The 24,059-nt window shown below is 63.1% G+C and overlaps 1 protein-coding gene across 14 annotated transcripts in view; it reads right to left on the reverse strand.

Annotated features, from left to right (window-relative positions):
* Window positions 1-24,059, reverse strand: part of NFIB (nuclear factor I B) — a 361,340-nt gene that overhangs the window by 100,249 nt on the left and 237,032 nt on the right. For all 14 annotated transcript variants that reach the window (XM_048503643.1, XM_048503639.1, XM_048503632.1 and 11 more), the window contains exon 3: window positions 5,582-5,635. In XM_048503643.1, the coding sequence (XP_048359600.1) occupies window positions 5,582-5,635 (54 nt within the window). The remainder of the gene's footprint in view (window positions 1-5,581; window positions 5,636-24,059) is intronic.

Raw genomic sequence — 24,059 nt, forward strand, 5'->3', positions numbered from 1 at the left:
AGGGGCAGGAAAGCTTTCCCCACCCTGGCCTGCTCCAATGAAATCAACTGATTGAATTGGTGATTGTCTGGATTTGTCCCAATTAACAAACAGAACCAGATCATGGCACATCTGTAACTCCCACCTAGCGTGTAAGTGTAGCACCTGCTCAGACTGGGCAATAAGCAACAAGTAATCAAGATTCGGAAAATCAGAGGATCCCAAAATTTGTAAATGTGCTACCGCTATCAACATACATTTAGTAAATACTTTGGGGGCCATGGCCAAGCCAAAAGGGAGAGTAATATACTGAAAAGTACCCGTAGTGAAAACTAAGGTATTTTCTATGATCTGGGAAAATGAAAATATGAAAATAGGTGTCCTTGAGGTCAACAACTACAAACTACATATTCTATGTGAGAAGTACTCACTCCATGGGCAACATAATTATTCTGAACTTTGAAACAAACAAGAATTTATTCAAACTTCATAGACCAAGATCCATTAGCTTTAAATCATTTTTAAGATTTGTTAGTTTGGCCATTATAGCATATTCTCTGATTTTATCTTTCCAAAATTCTATAGTGAGATCTTTATCGGATTTCCAACAGGAAGTAATTGTTACTTTTGCAGCAGTTAGTAAGTGCCAACATAGTTCATTAAGTTTCTTGGGAAAGTTTTCCAATAAGATACCCAATAACAAATTCATACGAATATTTTGCATATATATAAGGTTGAAAAAGCAGCAATTTAAATTTAACAAATTCAAAATCTTTAGGACAACATTAGATATGATAGTAAGGATCTATCTGTATTTGTTATTCATATGTCCACCCCTTCATGTGTAAAGCAGGAAGAAAATTATTTTTAAAAACAGACAAGGAGTATAAGAACAAGTGGAGATAAATCCTGCCATCCTGACCTTACTACAGGAGTCCCCAAGTTTTCTGGGGATCTGGACACCTTATAATTTTAAGAGACGGTGGTGAGCAACAACCCAAAATCACTAGCTCAGGAGGCAGAACCTAACACAATATCTCCCCTTCCTTGCTTTCCAAGAAAGTCACAGAACAGGAACAAAAAAGAAATAACTGAAAGTCTGGGGTGGGGAGAAAGAGTAATAGAAGAGGGAATTACAAGAAGAAAAGCCTGAAGGGGGAATGGAACAATAAGCTTGAAGTTGCTATTGCAGTTGAGGAAAACATTTTTATCTGAATGAGAGCAGCCAATAACATATTCTCCCTAATAATGACTCCACCTACTTTCTGAAAAGATTGACAGGCAGCAGGGGAAATATTAGCCAGAAAGTAAAAATGGAGAAACACATTAATGCATGCAGTTAATTAGACATAAACACTTCTGTGCAAGAAGAGCATCATCAGAGTCTTACTGCTCTCATATAAGAATTTATCCAGTTTTACAGACTGACTTTGTTTATTGACTACATCAAAAATGCTTCATAACCACATTTACATAGAAAAATTCTCAATAGTGTATTTACAAATGACCACTTATATTCACATATGAACTAATGCTTACAAATTCTTGACAAGTAACATAAACACTGCCTTCTGGACCTAATGATCGCTAATAGAAATACAGTTCAATGTCTTCTTGATTCTAAGTCTCGACAGGAGCTGTTTAGATATAGTGGGAGGTGATAGTTGGTACAAAATTAATGCTTAACTTTCAGTATTACTGGATTCTGTATGCTATTCAAATTATGATTTATATTTGTTAAACTGATCCCTAGCTTAATCCCTTGGGGGAAAATGCAGATATAACTGGCTCCTGTCAGGACTTAGAATCAAAAAGAAATTGAAAGTCTGTAATTTTATTAGGGATCATTTGGTCTGCAAGGCGGTCTTTATGTTACCTATCAAGAATATGTAAGCATTGACTCATATGTGAACATTAGTGGTGATTTGTAAACACATTGTCAAGTGAATTTTTCTTGGTAACTGTGGTTATAAAGCATTTTTGATGTAGTCAATAAATAAAGTTAGTCTGTTAAACTGTGGATAACAGTAGGACTCTGCCGAGACACTTCTTTCACAGCAAGGGAAGTACTGGCAGGTGTCATAGCACCCATGGTATTCACTTTGGGGAACCCTGCTTTATTGTGTTCCTTTCTTTAAACAGGAAAGAATCAGGCTCAAATACATGCTTCAAGAATAACTCCTCTCACCACCATGCTGGGGTTTTTCAGTAAATAAAAATACCATTGTGACTTCATATGTTGTGATAAACGAGAAATGTGTTTTCTGCTATGAATTAGGCAATGAGTCATAAGGGAGGATGCTTGTGGCAGGACAAGATAAGACAGCTGGACAACTAGGCTGAAGGGCTAGGCATGTATCTGATTGTATGTACTGAGAATGCTTAATAGACTAATACGTATGAACTCCTAGACCTGGGTCTGGATAAAGCCTGTGCACTAGTAAAACAAAGAATCCACGATATAGAGACACAGTCCGATTTAAGGCTAGCACCAACCCATTTGTCACCAGACGACCTAAAATATCAGGTGATTTCTGCTCCCTATCTTTATTTTTTAGAAAATAAAAACCACAGGAGGAAGTTAACATTAGCCAGAAGTTACACCCTGCCCTCAGCGGTACTGGAAGGCAAATATAAGAAAATTCCTTTCAACCAGAGGTTGTGTGCCTGCTCTTTAAACGAAGTGGATACTTTAGAACACAAATTCTTAAAATGTCCTATATACAACAAATTCAGAAACGAAATATTAGGACCTATACTGGCCGGCTGGGCAGGGAAAGATAACAAATGAAAAATCCACCATTTACTTTTGGGGAAGGACCAACAGGTTTCTAGATCCGTAGCACAACTTTACCTTTTGATCAACCAATTTAGAAAAACAGGAGGGTAGGAGGATAGAGGACCTTTGTGCTATTTAGTGCTATGATACTGACCAACTTATTTTGGGTGTTTTAAAGTTGATGGACCATTCCTTTTAAAAATTCTTCTACTGAGGTTTTTGTGTTGATTGTGCATCGTACTTTTTAAGAATCTATTTATGTTTAAAGGTTGCTAAAAGGTCAGTGTAGTCAATAATATGATTTTGTATAAACAGTTTTAATTACATTTAAAATAATTATACTATGAAACTTTTTAGTACCAAATAGAACAGAATTTTTTTAAACAATTAATATAAGTGTACCATTTTAGTGTATATTATGTAAGATTTTTAAATGTTTGCATATGTTGTACTGCTGATGTACAAAGTCTGGTTTTATTCTTATAGCTCTTTCTGGTCTCTGACCTCAATAAAAATCAGAATCTGAATATTAACTTCTCCTTCTGCTCTGATGACAAACTGTATTATAATGAACATACAGGAAGAGTATGGGAGGGAGCCACATATTAAGGAGTAACATGTAAATAGGCGAACCGGAAAGTTGTGACTCTAAGTGCCCTTAGCCAATGGGGGAACAGAGAGGGCGTGGCAAATTTGAGAGAAGGGATTAAACATGCTGTGGATATACTGTTTCGGCAGAGTCTGCCCATGTGGGAACAGCTCCTTTTTCTTTGCAATTAAAGCTATTTAAAACTCTCTTCTGTTGGCTTGATATTTGGGAAAGTAATATTGGGCACCACAGTGTGACGAAACAGACATAATGAATTTCTTAATGAATTTCGCAGGGCCTGCAAGACGGAGCTGTTCCACCGGGCTTTTGGGGAATCCGGCCGCTGATGCCCCCCCTCCTCCTTTTCATAACATCTGTGGACCCTGCTGTTCCCTCTCCCCCTCCCCCCTTTTTGTTAGGAGATTTCTAGTAGGATGCCATCAGTATATTTGATTAGGATGCTGCATTTTAATGGGGTTGATTTTAACATATAGAGCCATATTTAATGATTATTTACTGATTTTATCTGTGCTCTATCTATTTGTTTTGTTCACCGCCCTGAGCCCTTTGGGGGAGGGCGGTTTATAAATACAATAAATAATAAATAATAATAATAATATGGGTCACCATCATGTCTCGCTTGACCCTTTGTTTCTTGAACCTTAAACATTATACACAGTCCTGTAAAAACACATACAAACAATTATCTCTCAACCGTACAAAAAGTTCAAACTTCAGTTTTATAAACAAAAAAAACTGCTTGACTTTGTGCAAATGTCCTTGGTAAATAAGAAAAATAAATGGTAGAAAGCAGTTATTGACACTGCTGGGGTTTAAATGTCAATTTGAATTGGTGTTTTTCTTTTCAGCAGCAGTTGAAAGCACTAACATACATTCCATTATCTAGGCCAGGGGTAGGGTACCTTTAACACTCAAAGAGCCATTTGGACCCGTTTTCCATGGGAAAAGAAAACACTTGGAGCCGCAAGTAATTTTTGACATTTAAAATAAAGATAACACTGTATATATTGGGGTTTTTAACCTTTTACTCCGCCCATTCTGAGAAGCGCATGGATGCGTCCGCCCTGCTGCCTGCAGGGCGGGCAAGGATGGGGCCAGCGGCTCAGCTCGTGGAGCCACAGTGCAAGGGCAGAAGAGCCGCATGCGGCTCTCGAGCTGCAGGTTCCCTACCCCTGATCTAGGCAAACCTAAGTCAAACGGTTCTTCTGCAGAAGTACTGCAGTACAGAGAGGTACCAGGGGAGGGATGGACAATACATGTGCAGCACAGTTTTATGGCCTTCTTCTACACAGCAACCTTCCTCCACCACATTACATGCTACGAACAAAACAATTTACCAAACAATTGGTAATATAGTCGTAGAACGCTGCTGTTGTGCAAAACAGTGCTTGCAGGTAAGTAACAAAGTTTGCTGGATTGAACTTAAATCTAGGATTCTCAGATAGCAAGGCAGTACTAATCATACTGAGGTGTCCAATGGGTTTTAGATTGAGAATATGGGGTTGGCTCCAAAAGCTTTCTTCTGTGTGCTAAGGGGCACTTCTGCTTGCCCTAGCAATTTCTGTTGATTCCCCCTTCCCACTATAGATATTACACCCTATGGTCTTCTGAAGGGTTCTCTGAATCCCGCCCTCCGGCTGCTTTTTGAATAAACAGGAGGCTGCAGCAGGAAGGGGAAAGAGGGAAAGACCTTTCCATCAGCACAGCTCTGGTCATAGAATTTTGGTCTGTACAGTCAAGTTCTGATTATTTCGTTTTGTACATGAAATCTCTGTGGTAACTGTGTACTGGAATTTCTTTCTTTTTAAAAAAGAAAAAAATCGTATCACTAACAACACAGCTTTGGCTTTGTTTTAAATATACATCTGATTATAAAAACTGAATATATGTGTATTTTATTAAGGGATGACAAAGTAAAATCTCAGAGCTCCAGAGCACAATATTAACAGAAACTATCCTTGAAAAAATTTAGATAGTTTTTGAAACACAGACACCTGCTCAACATCTGTTCTGCTTGTACTAAATTTTACATTGCAGAAACATTTTCCTATGATTGATTAAATCTCAACAAAAACTACCATTAATGCATTTGCCACTTCAAAAGAACTACTCAGTGTACTTGCCAGCACAAAAGAAGTTGCTGATTAATTAATTAATACCACAATGTATGTTCTCAGTGTTCAACTGCAAAATATATCAGAACACAACTTTACCTGGTGGATTCTTGGCAGGATCGTTGTGGCTTGGACTTCCTGATTGTCCAGAATCTACAAAGAAATTAAAGAAACACATTACTTATCTGCAAACGTGTCACAAGGCTTGAGAAGCTACTTTAAGAAGCCAGAATGTTTAAGCCAGCAGTTCACTCTCGTGCCTTTCCAGAAAAGAGATTTTGCTGAAACTTTGTGACATCTCTGTGGGATAAACAGTTTAAAGGACCAAATCTTTGGAGGAAAATGATCTCTAGTCAGAGGTCAAAAAACTATACTCTTCCGCAAACATACAAAATGCTACAATTAGTTTCTTGATAACTTGTACATATTTTCCTTTTCTTTGAAACGTTCAACACAGTAAAATGTGTACAAGGAAGAACAGCAATGAGTCCAATTCCGTCACTTCAAGAGTTTGTGCAACATCTCTAGTTACTATCTGATAAACAAGACAGACGTGAAGAGACATATCAGTGGCAATGGGACTTCCTGCCCACCTGGGGAGATGGGGTAAGGCATCTGCCTGCTTTTATATAGATTTTTTTTTCTCATCCTTTTGGTTGAGAAACACATTTCTCAATCTTCCTGTCTTTTCTAGTTGGGTTTTTATTCTCCTCTTTTCTTTTCTTTTTTGTACTGTATTGTAGACAGCTGTTTTGAAGTATAAACCACCTTGAAAAGAATGGCAGAAAGGCATAATATAAGAGTATTAAATATCAACCATTTGCAGTTTTACTAGTCAAAATAAATATATATTAATATGTGATTCCAAGAATGAAAAGATTGTCATTTTCACTCAAAACAGATTTGATGCCAGAGCTAGTCTCCTTAAATTTGGATCTGCCCCAGTGAGGCGAACTACCTCTGAATGTATCCTGCCTTGAAAACATTGCGGGGTCACCATAAGTTGGCTTTGAGTTGACAGCACTTTCCACCCTCACAATCACCACCAGTGACACAAAACAAGGAAGTTCTGTTTTTTTTCTCTAGGAAAGGGAGAGTGGGCAAGAAGAAGAGAAAGGTCAAGATTCCTATGGGTTACATTTTTATAGTTCTCTTCTCTGCCTGGCTTCTTTCCCCCACCTTCCACTCACTTTCACTGATGCAGCCTAGCTGGAGGATAACAGGAGTTTCAGCAAAGAATACAGGAAAGCAAACCAGTGCAGCGCAAGGGTTTAACACCTCCCCCTTGTATGGCCCTTTTGAAGTCTTCCACACTGACCTTGTCTATGAAACACATGGGTCTGCCATCATCCCATTTAGTTGCAATATTTTTACAGTATTTGGTAGAAATGGGGGGGGATTACTAGGCATCATTTCATTGTGTAAGTAATATCTCTACTTTCTCTTTGAGTTCGGAGAAGAAAGAAAGCAAGAGCCAAGTTAGTTTTATTCAACTGTAGGGTAAGTATGGAATGTGAGAGAACTACAAGTCCATAAGTGATCACACAAAATAAAAGTGGTGGCTCCCCAATTAAACTGGGACCTGGAGTAGTATTGAAACCAGGCGTATTCTACTTTAAAATTAATTTTTCCAACTCTAATTCTTAACATGCAGGTACTTAACAAGAAGGTGTACCGGTATTCTAAAGCAGGGGTCGGCAATCTTTGTCACCCAGGGAGCCATTGGGATCCGTTTTCCACAGAGGGGAGGGCACTTGGAGCCGCAGATACTTTTTGACATTTGAAATGAGGATAGCACTGTATATGTTGGTTTTTTTGCCTTTACACTTTGTATAGACAGTTGTAGTGTGTTGCTTGTGGAGTCCATGAGGTGCTACAGAGAAAATTGTATTTTATTTGTGTAGAGAACACATTTTGAACATTTTTTGTGGGGGTGTGCGGGGAAAGGGTGGAGCCTCGTGGCCGCGTGCACTGGGGGGAAAGAAGGTACAGAGGGGACCCTTTTGTAGCAGATGGCTCAGTGGTGGCAGCTGCATGCTTGCTGTGGTAGGCGTTGTGGTCACAGCTTGCCTGGGCAGCTGGGGTGAGGCTTGGGACACCAGGACCTCTGAGTTGTCTGGCACGGAGTGCTCCCTGACTGCTTTTGTCCTCTTTCTGACTTTCCCTGGCACCACCTCCTCCTCCGTTTTCCCCACTTCATCCATTTTCCTTCTCCCGGTCTCTCATGCCCACTTCCCTCTTCATCTCGCTCTTCAGCACACCGCCCTCATCCGCATGCAGCCCTCTACCTTTTATCACCTCCAGAGCTTGCCAAATCCTCTCCACCTCAGCCCCATCTGGGCATTGGTTCCTCCTCCTGCTTCCTCCTCCTCGCCCATCTGGGCGTCATTTCCGGCATCTGCTGGCGCCCTCTGCGGCTGGGGCCGCCGCCCCGCTGCACAGGCACGGCTCCCCTTGCCGCCCACTGACCTGGCCAATTCGGCCAAGTCTGCAGGCTCCATGCCACGCCGCCGGCGGCGGCAGTGGCCCTGTCCTCCCTCTGGTCCCAGCCAACTGGCTGGGGCCAGACTCAGTAGCCGCCTGCCGCTCCCCCGCTGCTGCCAACCTTAGCAGAAGGACAAGAGCTGTTCTAAAGTAACAATCTTTCAACATGTGTAAATATTGTTAGACGCTCTTACTAAATAGAATATTAGTACATCTACCTTCCATTGCAGTGATCAAAATAAACAGTGAAACCCAAAATATCTGTGTCAGCACTAGGGTTGGAGATTCGGACAGTCTAAATCCGAATTTTTACCGAATCTGCACTGATTCGGACGGATTCGGACGAGCAGGGGCCGAATCTGAGCTGTCCGAATCCTAACAGATCCAAATCCATGGGATTCGGATCACCAGCCGAATTGCGTTTTTATTGTTTTGGGTTTTTTCACGTTTCGGCCTGCAGGGGGCGCATTTTTAAACATATCAGCACCAAAATTTCAGGGTATCATCAGGAGACTGTCCTGATGATACCCTCCAAGTTTGGTGCAGTTTGGTTTAGGGGGGGTGGGGGTGGGGGGGGGGGGGGGGGGGGGGGGGGGGGGGTGGGGGGGGGTCTCGCGGGGTGGGGGGGGGGGGGTCGGGCGGGGGGGGGGGGGGGGGGGGGGGGGGGCGGGGGGGGGGGGGCGTGGGGGGGGGGGGTCCCGGGCGGGGGGGGGGGGGGGTGGGGGGGGGGGGGGGGGGGGGGGGGGGGGGGGGGGGGGGGGGGGGGGGGGGGGGGGGGGGGGGTGGGGGGGGGGGGGGGTGGGGGGGGGGGGGGGTGGGGGGGGGGGGGGGTGGGGGGGGGGGGGGGTGGGGGGGGGGGGGGGTGGGGGGGGGGGGGGGTGGGGGGGGGGGGGGGTGGGGGGGGGGGGGGGTGGGGGGGGGGGGGGGTGGGGGGGGGGGGGGGTGGGGGGGGGGGGGGGTGGGGGGGGGGGGGGGTGGGGGGGGGGGGGGGTGGGGGGGGGGGGGGGTGGGGGGGGGGGGGGGTGGGGGGGGGGGGGGGTGGGGGGGGGGGGGGGTGGGGGGGGGGGGGGGTGGGGGGGGGGGGGGGTGGGGGGGGGGGGGGGTGGGGGGGGGGGGGGGTGGGGGGGGGGGGGGGTGGGGGGGGGGGGGGGTGGGGGGGGGGGGGGGTGGGGGGGGGGGGGGGTGGGGGGGGGGGGGGGTGGGGGGGGGGGGGGGTGGGGGGGGGGGGGGGTGGGGGGGGGGGGGGGTGGGGGGGGGGGGGGGTGGGGGGGGGGGGGGGTGGGGGGGGGGGGGGGTGGGGGGGGGGGGGGGTGGGGGGGGGGGGGGGTGGGGGGGGGGGGGGGTGGGGGGGGGGGGGGGTGGGGGGGGGGGGGGGTGGGGGGGGGGGGGGGTGGGGGGGGGGGGGGGTGGGGGGGGGGGGGGGTGGGGGGGGGGGGGGGTGGGGGGGGGGGGGGGTGGGGGGGGGGGGGGGTGGGGGGGGGGGGGGGTGGGGGGGGGGGGGGGTGGGGGGGGGGGGGGGTGGGGGGGGGGGGGGGTGGGGGGGGGGGGGGGTGGGGGGGGGGGGGGGTGGGGGGGGGGGGGGGTGGGGGGGGGGGGGGGTGGGGGGGGGGGGGGGTGGGGGGGGGGGGGGGTGGGGGGGGGGGGGGGTGGGGGGGGGGGGGGGTGGGGGGGGGGGGGGGTGGGGGGGGGGGGGGGTGGGGGGGGGGGGGGGTGGGGGGGGGGGGGGGTGGGGGGGGGGGGGGGTGGGGGGGGGGGGGGGTGGGGGGGGGGGGGGGTGGGGGGGGGGGGGGGTGGGGGGGGGGGGGGGTGGGGGGGGGGGGGGGTGGGGGGGGGGGGGGGTGGGGGGGGGGGGGGGTGGGGGGGGGGGGGGGTGGGGGGGGGGGGGGGTGGGGGGGGGGGGGGGTGGGGGGGGGGGGGGGTGGGGGGGGGGGGGGGTGGGGGGGGGGGGGGGTGGGGGGGGGGGGGGGTGGGGGGGGGGGGGGGTGGGGGGGGGGGGGGGTGGGGGGGGGGGGGGGTGGGGGGGGGGGGGGGTGGGGGGGGGGGGGGGTGGGGGGGGGGGGGGGTGGGGGGGGGGGGGGGTGGGGGGGGGGGGGGGTGGGGGGGGGGGGGGGTGGGGGGGGGGGGGGGTGGGGGGGGGGGGGGGTGGGGGGGGGGGGGGGTGGGGGGGGGGGGGGGTGGGGGGGGGGGGGGGTGGGGGGGGGGGGGGGTGGGGGGGGGGGGGGGTGGGGGGGGGGGGGGGTGGGGGGGGGGGGGGGTGGGGGGGGGGGGGGGTGGGGGGGGGGGGGGGTGGGGGGGGGGGGGGGTGGGGGGGGGGGGGGGTGGGGGGGGGGGGGGGTGGGGGGGGGGGGGGGTGGGGGGGGGGGGGGGTGGGGGGGGGGGGGGGTGGGGGGGGGGGGGGGTGGGGGGGGGGGGGGGTGGGGGGGGGGGGGGGTGGGGGGGGGGGGGGGTGGGGGGGGGGGGGGGTGGGGGGGGGGGGGGGTGGGGGGGGGGGGGGGTGGGGGGGGGGGGGGGTGGGGGGGGGGGGGGGTGGGGGGGGGGGGGGGTGGGGGGGGGGGGGGGTGGGGGGGGGGGGGGGTGGGGGGGGGGGGGGGTGGGGGGGGGGGGGGGTGGGGGGGGGGGGGGGTGGGGGGGGGGGGGGGTGGGGGGGGGGGGGGGTGGGGGGGGGGGGGGGTGGGGGGGGGGGGGGGTGGGGGGGGGGGGGGGTGGGGGGGGGGGGGGGTGGGGGGGGGGGGGGGTGGGGGGGGGGGGGGGTGGGGGGGGGGGGGGGTGGGGGGGGGGGGGGGTGGGGGGGGGGGGGGGTGGGGGGGGGGGGGGGTGGGGGGGGGGGGGGGTGGGGGGGGGGGGGGGTGGGGGGGGGGGGGGGTGGGGGGGGGGGGGGGTGGGGGGGGGGGGGGGTGGGGGGGGGGGGGGGTGGGGGGGGGGGGGGGTGGGGGGGGGGGGGGGTGGGGGGGGGGGGGGGTGGGGGGGGGGGGGGGTGGGGGGGGGGGGGGGTGGGGGGGGGGGGGGGTGGGGGGGGGGGGGGGTGGGGGGGGGGGGGGGTGGGGGGGGGGGGGGGTGGGGGGGGGGGGGGGTGGGGGGGGGGGGGGGTGGGGGGGGGGGGGGGTGGGGGGGGGGGGGGGTGGGGGGGGGGGGGGGTGGGGGGGGGGGGGGGTGGGGGGGGGGGGGGGTGGGGGGGGGGGGGGGTGGGGGGGGGGGGGGGTGGGGGGGGGGGGGGGTGGGGGGGGGGGGGGGTGGGGGGGGGGGGGGGTGGGGGGGGGGGGGGGTGGGGGGGGGGGGGGGTGGGGGGGGGGGGGGGTGGGGGGGGGGGGGGGTGGGGGGGGGGGGGGGTGGGGGGGGGGGGGGGTGGGGGGGGGGGGGGGTGGGGGGGGGGGGGGGTGGGGGGGGGGGGGGGTGGGGGGGGGGGGGGGTGGGGGGGGGGGGGGGTGGGGGGGGGGGGGGGTGGGGGGGGGGGGGGGTGGGGGGGGGGGGGGGTGGGGGGGGGGGGGGGTGGGGGGGGGGGGGGGTGGGGGGGGGGGGGGGTGGGGGGGGGGGGGGGTGGGGGGGGGGGGGGGTGGGGGGGGGGGGGGGTGGGGGGGGGGGGGGGTGGGGGGGGGGGGGGGTGGGGGGGGGGGGGGGTGGGGGGGGGGGGGGGTGGGGGGGGGGGGGGGTGGGGGGGGGGGGGGGTGGGGGGGGGGGGGGGTGGGGGGGGGGGGGGGTGGGGGGGGGGGGGGGTGGGGGGGGGGGGGGGTGGGGGGGGGGGGGGGTGGGGGGGGGGGGGGGTGGGGGGGGGGGGGGGTGGGGGGGGGGGGGGGTGGGGGGGGGGGGGGGTGGGGGGGGGGGGGGGTGGGGGGGGGGGGGGGTGGGGGGGGGGGGGGGTGGGGGGGGGGGGGGGTGGGGGGGGGGGGGGGTGGGGGGGGGGGGGGGTGGGGGGGGGGGGGGGTGGGGGGGGGGGGGGGTGGGGGGGGGGGGGGGTGGGGGGGGGGGGGGGTGGGGGGGGGGGGGGGTGGGGGGGGGGGGGGGTGGGGGGGGGGGGGGGTGGGGGGGGGGGGGGGTGGGGGGGGGGGGGGGTGGGGGGGGGGGGGGGTGGGGGGGGGGGGGGGTGGGGGGGGGGGGGGGTGGGGGGGGGGGGGGGTGGGGGGGGGGGGGGGTGGGGGGGGGGGGGGGTGGGGGGGGGGGGGGGTGGGGGGGGGGGGGGGTGGGGGGGGGGGGGGGTGGGGGGGGGGGGGGGTGGGGGGGGGGGGGGGTGGGGGGGGGGGGGGGTGGGGGGGGGGGGGGGTGGGGGGGGGGGGGGGTGGGGGGGGGGGGGGGTGGGGGGGGGGGGGGGTGGGGGGGGGGGGGGGTGGGGGGGGGGGGGGGTGGGGGGGGGGGGGGGTGGGGGGGGGGGGGGGTGGGGGGGGGGGGGGGTGGGGGGGGGGGGGGGTGGGGGGGGGGGGGGGTGGGGGGGGGGGGGGGTGGGGGGGGGGGGGGGTGGGGGGGGGGGGGGGTGGGGGGGGGGGGGGGTGGGGGGGGGGGGGGGTGGGGGGGGGGGGGGGTGGGGGGGGGGGGGGGTGGGGGGGGGGGGGGGTGGGGGGGGGGGGGGGTGGGGGGGGGGGGGGGTGGGGGGGGGGGGGGGTGGGGGGGGGGGGGGGTGGGGGGGGGGGGGGGTGGGGGGGGGGGGGGGTGGGGGGGGGGGGGGGTGGGGGGGGGGGGGGGTGGGGGGGGGGGGGGGTGGGGGGGGGGGGGGGTGGGGGGGGGGGGGGGTGGGGGGGGGGGGGGGTGGGGGGGGGGGGGGGTGGGGGGGGGGGGGGGTGGGGGGGGGGGGGGGTGGGGGGGGGGGGGGGTGGGGGGGGGGGGGGGTGGGGGGGGGGGGGGGTGGGGGGGGGGGGGGGTGGGGGGGGGGGGGGGTGGGGGGGGGGGGGGGTGGGGGGGGGGGGGGGTGGGGGGGGGGGGGGGTGGGGGGGGGGGGGGGTGGGGGGGGGGGGGGGTGGGGGGGGGGGGGGGTGGGGGGGGGGGGGGGTGGGGGGGGGGGGGGGTGGGGGGGGGGGGGGGTGGGGGGGGGGGGGGGTGGGGGGGGGGGGGGGTGGGGGGGGGGGGGGGTGGGGGGGGGGGGGGGTGGGGGGGGGGGGGGGTGGGGGGGGGGGGGGGTGGGGGGGGGGGGGGGTGGGGGGGGGGGGGGGTGGGGGGGGGGGGGGGTGGGGGGGGGGGGGGGTGGGGGGGGGGGGGGGTGGGGGGGGGGGGGGGTGGGGGGGGGGGGGGGTGGGGGGGGGGGGGGGTGGGGGGGGGGGGGGGTGGGGGGGGGGGGGGGTGGGGGGGGGGGGGGGTGGGGGGGGGGGGGGGTGGGGGGGGGGGGGGGTGGGGGGGGGGGGGGGTGGGGGGGGGGGGGGGTGGGGGGGGGGGGGGGTGGGGGGGGGGGGGGGTGGGGGGGGGGGGGGGTGGGGGGGGGGGGGGGTGGGGGGGGGGGGGGGTGGGGGGGGGGGGGGGTGGGGGGGGGGGGGGGTGGGGGGGGGGGGGGGTGGGGGGGGGGGGGGGTGGGGGGGGGGGGGGGTGGGGGGGGGGGGGGGTGGGGGGGGGGGGGGGTGGGGGGGGGGGGGGGTGGGGGGGGGGGGGGGTGGGGGGGGGGGGGGGTGGGGGGGGGGGGGGGTGGGGGGGGGGGGGGGTGGGGGGGGGGGGGGGTGGGGGGGGGGGGGGGTGGGGGGGGGGGGGGGTGGGGGGGGGGGGGGGTGGGGGGGGGGGGGGGTGGGGGGGGGGGGGGGTGGGGGGGGGGGGGGGTGGGGGGGGGGGGGGGTGGGGGGGGGGGGGGGTGGGGGGGGGGGGGGGTGGGGGGGGGGGGGGGTGGGGGGGGGGGGGGGTGGGGGGGGGGGGGGGTGGGGGGGGGGGGGGGTGGGGGGGGGGGGGGGTGGGGGGGGGGGGGGGTGGGGGGGGGGGGGGGTGGGGGGGGGGGGGGGTGGGGGGGGGGGGGGGTGGGGGGGGGGGGGGGTGGGGGGGGGGGGGGGTGGGGGGGGGGGGGGGTGGGGGGGGGGGGGGGTGGGGGGGGGGGGGGGTGGGGGGGGGGGGGGGTGGGGGGGGGGGGGGGTGGGGGGGGGGGGGGGTGGGGGGGGGGGGGGGTGGGGGGGGGGGGGGGTGGGGGGGGGGGGGGGTGGGGGGGGGGGGGGGTGGGGGGGGGGGGGGGTGGGGGGGGGGGGGGGTGGGGGGGGGGGGGGGTGGGGGGGGGGGGGGGTGGGGGGGGGGGGGGGTGGGGGGGGGGGGGGGTGGGGGGGGGGGGGGGTGGGGGGGGGGGGGGGTGGGGGGGGGGGGGGGTGGGGGGGGGGGGGGGTGGGGGGGGGGGGGGGTGGGGGGGGGGGGGGGTGGGGGGGGGGGGGGGTGGGGGGGGGGGGGGGTGGGGGGGGGGGGGGGTGGGGGGGGGGGGGGGTGGGGGGGGGGGGGGGTGGGGGGGGGGGGGGGTGGGGGGGGGGGGGGGTGGGGGGGGGGGGGGGTGGGGGGGGGGGGGGGTGGGGGGGGGGGGGGGTGGGGGGGGGGGGGGGTGGGGGGGGGGGGGGGTGGGGGGGGGGGGGGGTGGGGGGGGGGGGGGGTGGGGGGGGGGGGGGGTGGGGGGGGGGGGGGGTGGGGGGGGGGGGGGGTGGGGGGGGGGGGGGGTGGGGGGGGGGGGGGGTGGGGGGGGGGGGGGGTGGGGGGGGGGGGGGGTGGGGGGGGGGGGGGGTGGGGGGGGGGGGGGGTGGGGGGGGGGGGGGGTGGGGGGGGGGGGGGGTGGGGGGGGGGGGGGGTGGGGGGGGGGGGGGGTGGGGGGGGGGGGGGGTGGGGGGGGGGGGGGGTGGGGGGGGGGGGGGGTGGGGGGGGGGGGGGGTGGGGGGGGGGGGGGGTGGGGGGGGGGGGGGGTGGGGGGGGGGGGGGGTGGGGGGGGGGGGGGGTGGGGGGGGGGGGGGGTGGGGGGGGGGGGGGGTGGGGGGGGGGGGGGGTGGGGGGGGGGGGGGGTGGGGGGGGGGGGGGGTGGGGGGGGGGGGGGGTGGGGGGGGGGGGGGGTGGGGGGGGGGGGGGGTGGGGGGGGGGGGGGGTGGGGGGGGGGGGGGGTGGGGGGGGGGGGGGGTGGGGGGGGGGGGGGGTGGGGGGGGGGGGGGGTGGGGGGGGGGGGGGGTGGGGGGGGGGGGGGGTGGGGGGGGGGGGGGGTGGGGGGGGGGGGGGGTGGGGGGGGGGGGGGGTGGGGGGGGGGGGGGGTGGGGGGGGGGGGGGGTGGGGGGGGGGGGGGGTGGGGGGGGGGGGGGGTGGGGGGGGGGGGGGGTGGGGGGGGGGGGGGGTGGGGGGGGGGGGGGGTGGGGGGGGGGGGGGGTGGGGGGGGGGGGGGGTGGGGGGGGGGGGGGGTGGGGGGGGGGGGGGGTGGGGGGGGGGGGGGGTGGGGGGGGGGGGGGGTGGGGGGGGGGGGGGGTGGGGGGGGGGGGGGGTGGGGGGGGGGGGGGGTGGGGGGGGGGGGGGGTGGGGGGGGGGGGGGGTGGGGGGGGGGGGGGGTGGGGGGGGGGGGGGGTGGGGGGGGGGGGGGGTGGGGGGGGGGGGGGGTGGGGGGGGGGGGGGGTGGGGGGGGGGGGGGGTGGGGGGGGGGGGGGGTGGGGGGGGGGGGGGGTGGGGGGGGGGGGGGGTGGGGGGGGGGGGGGGTGGGGGGGGGGGGGGGTGGGGGGGGGGGGGGGTGGGGGGGGGGGGGGGTGGGGGGGGGGGGGGGTGGGGGGGGGGGGGGGTGGGGGGGGGGGGGGGTGGGGGGGGGGGGGGGTGGGGGGGGGGGGGGGTGGGGGGGGGGGGGGGTGGGGGGGGGGGGGGGTGGGGGGGGGGGGGGGTGGGGGGGGGGGGGGGTGGGGGGGGGGGGGGGTGGGGGGGGGGGGGGGTGGGGGGGGGGGGGGGTGGGGGGGGGGGGGGGTGGGGGGGGGGGGGGGTGGGGGGGGGGGGGGGTGGGGGGGGGGGGGGGTGGGGGGGGGGGGGGGTGGGGGGGGGGGGGGGTGGGGGGGGGGGGGGGTGGGGGGGGGGGGGGGTGGGGGGGGGGGGGGGTGGGGGGGGGGGGGGGTGGGGGGGGGGGGGGGTGGGGGGGGGGGGGGGTGGGGGGGGGGGGGGGTGGGGGGGGGGGGGGGTGGGGGGGGGGGGGGGTGGGGGGGGGGGGGGGTGGGGGGGGGGGGGGGTGGGGGGGGGGGGGGGTGGGGGGGGGGGGGGGTGGGGGGGGGGGGGGGTGGGGGGGGGGGGGGGTGGGGGGGGGGGGGGGTGGGGGGGGGGGGGGGTGGGGGGGGGGGGGGGTGGGGGGGGGGGGGGGTGGGGGGGGGGGGGGGTGGGGGGGGGGGGGGGTGGGGGGGGGGGGGGGTGGGGGGGGGGGGGGGTGGGGGGGGGGGGGGGTGGGGGGGGGGGGGGGTGGGGGGGGGGGGGGGTGGGGGGGGGGGGGGGTGGGGGGGGGGGGGGGTGGGGGGGGGGGGGGGTGGGGGGGGGGGGGGGTGGGGGGGGGGGGGGGTGGGGGGGGGGGGGGGTGGGGGGGGGGGGGGGTGGGGGGGGGGGGGGGTGGGGGGGGGGGGGGGTGGGGGGGGGGGGGGGTGGGGGGGGGGGGGGGTGGGGGGGGGGGGGGGTGGGGGGGGGGGGGGGTGGGGGGGGGGGGGGGTGGGGGGGGGGGGGGGTGGGGGGGGGGGGGGGTGGGGGGGGGGGGGGGTGGGGGGGGGGGGGGGTGGGGGGGGGGGGGGGTGGGGGGGGGGGGGGGTGGGGGGGGGGGGGGGTGGGGGGGGGGGGGGGTGGGGGGGGGGGGGGGTGGGGGGGGGGGGGGGTGGGGGGGGGGGGGGGTGGGGGGGGGGGGGGGTGGGGGGGGGGGGGGGTGGGGGGGGGGGGGGGTGGGGGGGGGGGGGGGTGGGGGGGGGGGGGGGTGGGGGGGGGGGGGGGTGGGGGGGGGGGGGGGTGGGGGGGGGGGGGGGTGGGGGGGGGGGGGGGTGGGGGGGGGGGGGGGTGGGGGGGGGGGGGGGTGGGGGGGGGGGGGGGTGGGGGGGGGGGGGGGTGGGGGGGGGGGGGGGTGGGGGGGGGGGGGGGTGGGGGGGGGGGGGGGTGGGGGGGGGGGGGGGTGGGGGGGGGGGGGGGTGGGGGGGGGGGGGGGTGGGGGGGGGGGGGGGTGGGGGGGGGGGGGGGTGGGGGGGGGGGGGGGTGGGGGGGGGGGGGGGTGGGGGGGGGGGGGGGTGGGGGGGGGGGGGGGTGGGGGGGGGGGGGGGTGGGGGGGGGGGGGGGTGGGGGGGGGGGGGGGTGGGGGGGGGGGGGGGTGGGGGGGGGGGGGGGTGGGGGGGGGGGGGGGTGGGGGGGGGGGGGGGTGGGGGGGGGGGGGGGTGGGGGGGGGGGGGGGTGGGGGGGGGGGGGGGTGGGGGGGGGGGGGGGTGGGGGGGGGGGGGGGTGGGGGGGGGGGGGGGTGGGGGGGGGGGGGGGTGGGGGGGGGGGGGGGTGGGGGGGGGGGGGGGTGGGGGGGGGGGGGGGTGGGGGGGGGGGGGGGTGGGGGGGGGGGGGGGTGGGGGGGGGGGGGGGTGGGGGGGGGGGGGGGTGGGGGGGGGGGGGGGTGGGGGGGGGGGGGGGTGGGGGGGGGGGGGGGTGGGGGGGGGGGGGGGTGGGGGGGGGGGGGGGTGGGGGGGGGGGGGGGTGGGGGGGGGGGGGGGTGGGGGGGGGGGGGGGTGGGGGGGGGGGGGGGTGGGGGGGGGGGGGGGTGGGGGGGGGGGGGGGTGGGGGGGGGGGGGGGTGGGGGGGGGGGGGGGTGGGGGGGGGGGGGGGTGGGGGGGGGGGGGGGTGGGGGGGGGGGGGGGTGGGGGGGGGGGGGGGTGGGGGGGGGGGGGGGTGGGGGGGGGGGGGGGTGGGGGGGGGGGGGGGTGGGGGGGGGGGGGGGTGGGGGGGGGGGGGGGTGGGGGGGGGGGGGGGTGGGGGGGGGGGGGGGTGGGGGGGGGGGGGGGTGGGGGGGGGGGGGGGTGGGGGGGGGGGGGGGTGGGGGGGGGGGGGGGTGGGGGGGGGGGGGGGTGGGGGGGGGGGGGGGTGGGGGGGGGGGGGGGTGGGGGGGGGGGGGGGTGGGGGGGGGGGGGGGTGGGGGGGGGGGGGGGTGGGGGGGGGGGGGGGTGGGGGGGGGGGGGGGTGGGGGGGGGGGGGGGTGGGGGGGGGGGGGGGTGGGGGGGGGGGGGGGTGGGGGGGGGGGGGGGTGGGGGGGGGGGGGGGTGGGGGGGGGGGGGGGTGGGGGGGGGGGGGGGTGGGGGGGGGGGGGGGTGGGGGGGGGGGGGGGTGGGGGGGGGGGGGGGTGGGGGGGGGGGGGGGTGGGGGGGGGGGGGGGTGGGGGGGGGGGGGGGTGGGGGGGGGGGGGGGTGGGGGGGGGGGGGGGTGGGGGGGGGGGGGGGTGGGGGGGGGGGGGGGTGGGGGGGGGGGGGGGTGGGGGGGGGGGGGGGTGGGGGGGGGGGGGGGTGGGGGGGGGGGGGGGTGGGGGGGGGGGGGGGTGGGGGGGGGGGGGGGTGGGGGGGGGGGGGGGTGGGGGGGGGGGGGGGTGGGGGGGGGGGGGGGAGGGGGGGGGGGGGGGTGGGGGGGGGGGGGGGGGGGGGGGGGGGGGGGAGGGGGTGGGGGGGGGTGGGAAGGGGGGGGGGGGTGGGGAGGGGATGCAATCTGGGCCAGGGGATTTGGTAACATTTAGTTTATCAATGGCTGCCAGAACTTCTTCCTTGTCTACCACTATCTTCGCTAGTTCCTCGGATTCGCCTCCTAAGAAGCTTGGTTCAGGTGCAGGAATGTTCCTCACCTCCTCTTGGGTGAAGACAGATGCAAAGAATTCATTCAGCTTCTCTGCAATCTCCCTGCCATCTTTTAGCACACCCTTTGTTCCTTTGTCATCTAACGGGCCTACCGCTTCCCTTGCTGGCTTCCTGCTTTTGATGTACTTGAAGAACTGTTTGTTGCTGGTCTTGATGTTCGCAGCCATGCGTTCCTCATAATCCTTTTTTGCCTCCCTTACAGCTAACTTGCTTCTCTTTTGCCACCATTTGTGTTCCCTCTCATATTCTTCATCAGTCAAACTGGACTTCCATTTTCTAAAAGACATTTTCTTTTTTCTGATAATTTCCTCAACCTCTCTTGTTAACCATGGTGGCTTTCTTTTGGACTGGGTGCTGCCTTTTCTAACCTGTGGAACACATTCCAGCTGAGCTTTTATTACTGTGTTTTTAAATAACCTCCAAGCATCCTGGACAGTTTTGACTCTCTTGATTTTCCCTTTCAGCTTCCTGCGCACTATCCCCCTCATCTTTGAGAAATTTCCTTTTCTGAAGGCAAATGTAACTACATTAATAGTTGTCACTTGTTCGCATGCTGAGATACTGAATCTGACAGAATTGTGGTCGCTGTTCCCTATCGGCTCAACAACACTGACTTCCTGCACCAGGTCCTGGGTCCCACATAGAATTAGATCTAGGATCACCTCTCCCCTGGTTGATTCCACAACCATCTGCTCTAAGCCACAGTCATTTAGCATATCCAGGAATGCTCTCTCCTTACTATGACCTGAACATGCATTTTTCCAGTTTATATGGGGATAGTTAAAATCACCCATTACCACTACATTTTTGTTTTTGTTGGCCTCTCTAATTTCTTTTTCCATCTCAGAATCTTCTTGTGCACTTTGGTCAGGGGGACGATAATATATTCCTAATATTAAACTGTCCTTCACCCCTGGTATTGATATCCACAGTGATTCTGTAGGGGAACCAGCTCCCCTTGCATTGTCTATTTTATGTGATACTATGCTCTCTTTGATGTAAAGGGCAACTCCACCCCCAATGCGCCCTGTCCTATCCTTCCTATAGAGCCTGTAGCCTGGTATAACAGCATCCCACTGGTTCTCCTCATTCCACCATGTCTCTGTAATGCTCACTATATCAAAGTCCTCCTTCAAAACTCTGTACTCTAGCTCTCCCATTTTAGGTCGAAGGCTTCTACTATTAGCATAAAGACACCTGTATACCCTGTCTCTGTCCTTAACCTGGGATTTATGTGCTTTACCCTCAAGTCTTTTGCAGACACTATCCCTTGTCACATGCACATTGCTATGTTCCTCGCTTGTATGTGGTTGATTTAGAAAAACCTCCCTCTCTGTCTGCATCCCCATAGATACTGTATTCCGAACCGAAGTCACCTCTGCTCCTGTCGGCTTTCCCCCAGTGATCAGTTTAAAAGCTGTTCTGCCACCTTTTTAATGTTGAGAGCCAGCAGCCTGGTTCCTCTTTGGTTAAGATGAAGCCCGTCCCGTTTGTACAGGCCTGCCTTGTCCCAAAAGGTTCCCCAGTTCCTGACAAATCTGAAACCCTCTGCCTTACACCACCTTCTCATCCACGCATTGAGACCCTGTATCTCCGCTTGCCTAGCTCGCCCTGCGTGTGGAACGGGTAGCATTTCGGAGAATGCCACCTTGGAGGTCCTGGACTTCAACCTGTTTCCTAGCAGCCTAAATTTAGCTTCCAGAACCTCCCGGCTACGTTTCCCAATGTCGTTGGTGCCAATGTGGACCACAACTGCTGACTCCACCCCAGCACTGTCTAAAAGCCTATCTAGACGAAGCGTGACATCCGCAACCTTCGCACCAGGCAGGCAAATCACCATGCGGTCATCACGCCTCTCACAAACCCAACTCTCTACATTTCTAATGATCGAATCACCCACTACGAGGAGCCCCCCACCTCCCCGAGGGGTATCCTCAGTGCGAGAGGATAGCTGATCACCAGTTAAGGAAGGGATCCCATCTAAGGGAGCATCTTCCCCCACCTCAGACTGGCACCCTCCGTCCCCAAGACCTTCATTCTCCATGACATCCAAAGAGATGTCACCTTGGGAGTGGGACCCGGCTGTTAGGTCCCTGAAAGCCTCGTCTGTCACCCTCTCTGCCTCTTTCGGCTTCTCCAGGTCTGCCACCTTGGCTTCAAGAGAACGCACACGTTCCTTGAGTGCCAGGAGCTCATTGCAGCGAGGGCACACCCACGACTTCTGTCCTAGTGGCAGATAGTCATACATGTGACACTCAGTGCAAAACACTGGAAAGCCCCCATCCCCCTGCTGGCTTTCTGTTTTCATATCTGATTTGTTTAGATATTTAAATATTAAGCTTTTAGTCACTGCCCCCCTGGAGCTATCTGTCAAATATGTCCTTATTAATTTAACAAACAAAAAAATTAAATTAAAATTGTCGCTGGTTCCAGAGACTGAACTAAAGCCCCACCTCTCAGGACAAAGAGGAACAAGAGATGAACTCTGTTAACCCCTGTTAAGCCCCACCTCCCAGATTCAGCAGCCTTAGCTCACAGGAGCCTTACAAGGAGAAAAAGAGATAACCCCTGTTAAAATACACTGTTTTAAAAGCTGTGGCTTTGAGAAAAGCCCTCCAAAATGAACACCAGCAGGTCACTCTGCTCTTCCTGGCCAAGTCTTCTTCTGCTGCTACTCCTCTCTGCTGGTTCCAGAGACTGAACTAAAGCCCCACCTCTCAGGACAACCCCACCTCTCAGGACAAAGAGGAACAAGAGATGAACTCTGTTAACTCCTGTTAAGCCCCACCTTCCAGATTCAGCAGCCTTAGCTCACAGGAGCCTTACATGGAGAAAAAGAGATAACCCCTGTTAAAATACACTGTTTTAAAAGCTGTGGCTCGTCACCATGTCAACATTGTTGCCAGTTGATCGGTTGGCCAATCACACATCAGGATCTAAAGTCACTGTGTGAATGCCATTTTAATAGCACATCTAGGCTACAAGAAAGTCTAAGATCATCCTGTTCTGGATACTTCATAGTGAACCAGAGAAGATACTTAAGAATTGAATCTTAATTGCTTACTAGACCCTAGACAGATGCTTCTTAAAAATGCTGAGTGGTTAGTCCGGGAGTCATTAAGGAATTTGCGTCTGCTAACAAAACAGCAGGAGAACCAGTCAACAGAAACAAGCGACATATTTACCAAGAAGCTGCTTTGCAATGAGTCACAGATGGGCAACAAAAAGCTGAAGTGGTTGTACATTTCAGTTGCGATGTTTAAATTTTATTGATGATTACTCATATTAACTTTAAAATGTAATCAAGATAAATATTCCCAGCAATAAGATCTTGTCCCTTCAAACATGTTGCAAAGTTCACAAAGGACACTGGCAGCTACCTACTTGAACTGACAGGGAAATGAAAAATATTATTTTATTAAGGGTTGGTTCACACTTGCAGGTTCATTACTTGTATACTATAGCTTTGATGTGCACAGTCTCTAAGGATTCCAGCACAAGCAAATCTTCTTAAACCAATCACACATTCAACTACAAATAAGAGTCACAAATACCCCTCTGTACTAATAGCTAGAAAATTTCCTCTTCTAATACTTTTCCAGAGATGCTCAGACCCATTGGGCCAGCTCATGATGCATTCACAGCTCTAATCGATTAAGGTGAATTTCAACAAACTGATGGGGCTTGAACAGTTTGGCCACATGTGACTGAACTAAAAAGTCAACAGCATGTATACCATCTCATTCAGATTTTTCTCTGCACCTCCCACTTTCTTTAAGTAAACAAAAATGCAAAAGATGAGGCAAAAAAGGTAAAAATTGCAAGTAATGGGGGAATCCTTACCCATCTTACTACTCAACTGTGCCAAGTTTATTAATGTTATTAACATACTTATCTCTCAATTTTACTAATGTCTCAAGTGTGAAGCCTTTCCCCAACCTAAGGAGTTTTCCTTCAACTTTTAAATGGCTCTTCCACTGGAAGGATGCACACCTTCCCAAATCAAGAAGGCTCTGTGCACCAATTACACAGATACGAAAGTTACTGCACAATACAGCACATAATATAAAACTCAACCTGTCTATGTAGTGTATGAAGAAACTGATTTTTTTCCTAGTACATTTTTTTTGCAACTGCTGGATTTCCTGCAAGAGTTGTGTATTTTTAACACGTATCATATGACTTGAATTTATTATCCTTGGTTACATTTTACATTCTGTTTGAAATTCTAGGTCTCCCAAGTTCATTCATAAATTCTGAAAAACTCAGATTGCTCTCTAGAGGCCTATTTTTAATCTGAGGTGTTTATAAGGCCACAAGCCCTTTTGTGATTTATTGTTGTCTTCTTCCTGGTGCATGAAGGTATGGCATCACTGATTTTCAGAACCCACTTCCTTCTTTCCTTGAAAGCAAATCCCTGCACTTTATTCTGAGCCCAGGCACCTCACACTCCTTCATCTGACCCATGCTCTACCTGTAGCCACCTACAAATGTTGTTAGCCACCTACAAAGCAACCAATGTGGCATGAGAGAACCCTACTCTACAAAATTGTGAAGAACAAAAGTACCAGGCAATCAATCAACAGTTTCATATTCTTCAGATACAGCAGCTTTATCCTAAAAACAAAAACAGTTATTTTTAATAAGTTCTGTTCCATGCCAGATTATTTGGTAACTTTTATTATAGTGTGAAGAAAAAGAGACTACACATATGTAGGCAACTATTTGCTAAATCTATACATAGAAGCAAATAGAAGCATACATAGACGCAGATGAAACAAATAATTTTCACACTTTTTCTGCCCACATGCTATGAATGACCGTCAAGTTGTTTACTCTTGAATTTATCAGTGTTTACCACCAATAAAACTTGTAGGCAAGAACCAACTGAATAATACACAGCTAATTCCATGCCAGCCAGGATTGTTGTCTTTATTCTCCAGTATATTACAAAGACTTTAACCTGGTTTTTTGTTTGTTTAGTTTTTTCCAAATTCTAGTATTATAAGTTCTGTTAAGACCAAACCTCCCAACAGATTTTAATACCAAGCATTTTATTGCAGCTTCTTAGATACCAAAAATAACCCACAAATTGGCATTTGGAACAATACATTCAAATGGGTGCTGTGTGGTTTCCGGGCTGTATGGCCGAGTTCTAGCAGCATTCTCTCCTGACGTTTCGCCTGCATCTGTGGCTGGCATCTTCAGAGGATCTGATGTTGGGAAAGCAAGTGGAGTATATATATCTGTTGGAGTGTCCAGGGTGGGTGGAGAAACATTGTCTGTGAGTCACAAAGAAGGCAACCAGGTCAATAGTTGAGGGCATCTGAATAGAAGTATGAGTAACAATGAAGACTATAGCATGGGAG

This window comes from Sphaerodactylus townsendi, linkage group LG07 (assembly GCF_021028975.2).
Source record: "Sphaerodactylus townsendi isolate TG3544 linkage group LG07, MPM_Stown_v2.3, whole genome shotgun sequence".
Classification (NCBI taxonomy): Eukaryota; Metazoa; Chordata; class Lepidosauria; order Squamata; family Sphaerodactylidae; genus Sphaerodactylus; species Sphaerodactylus townsendi.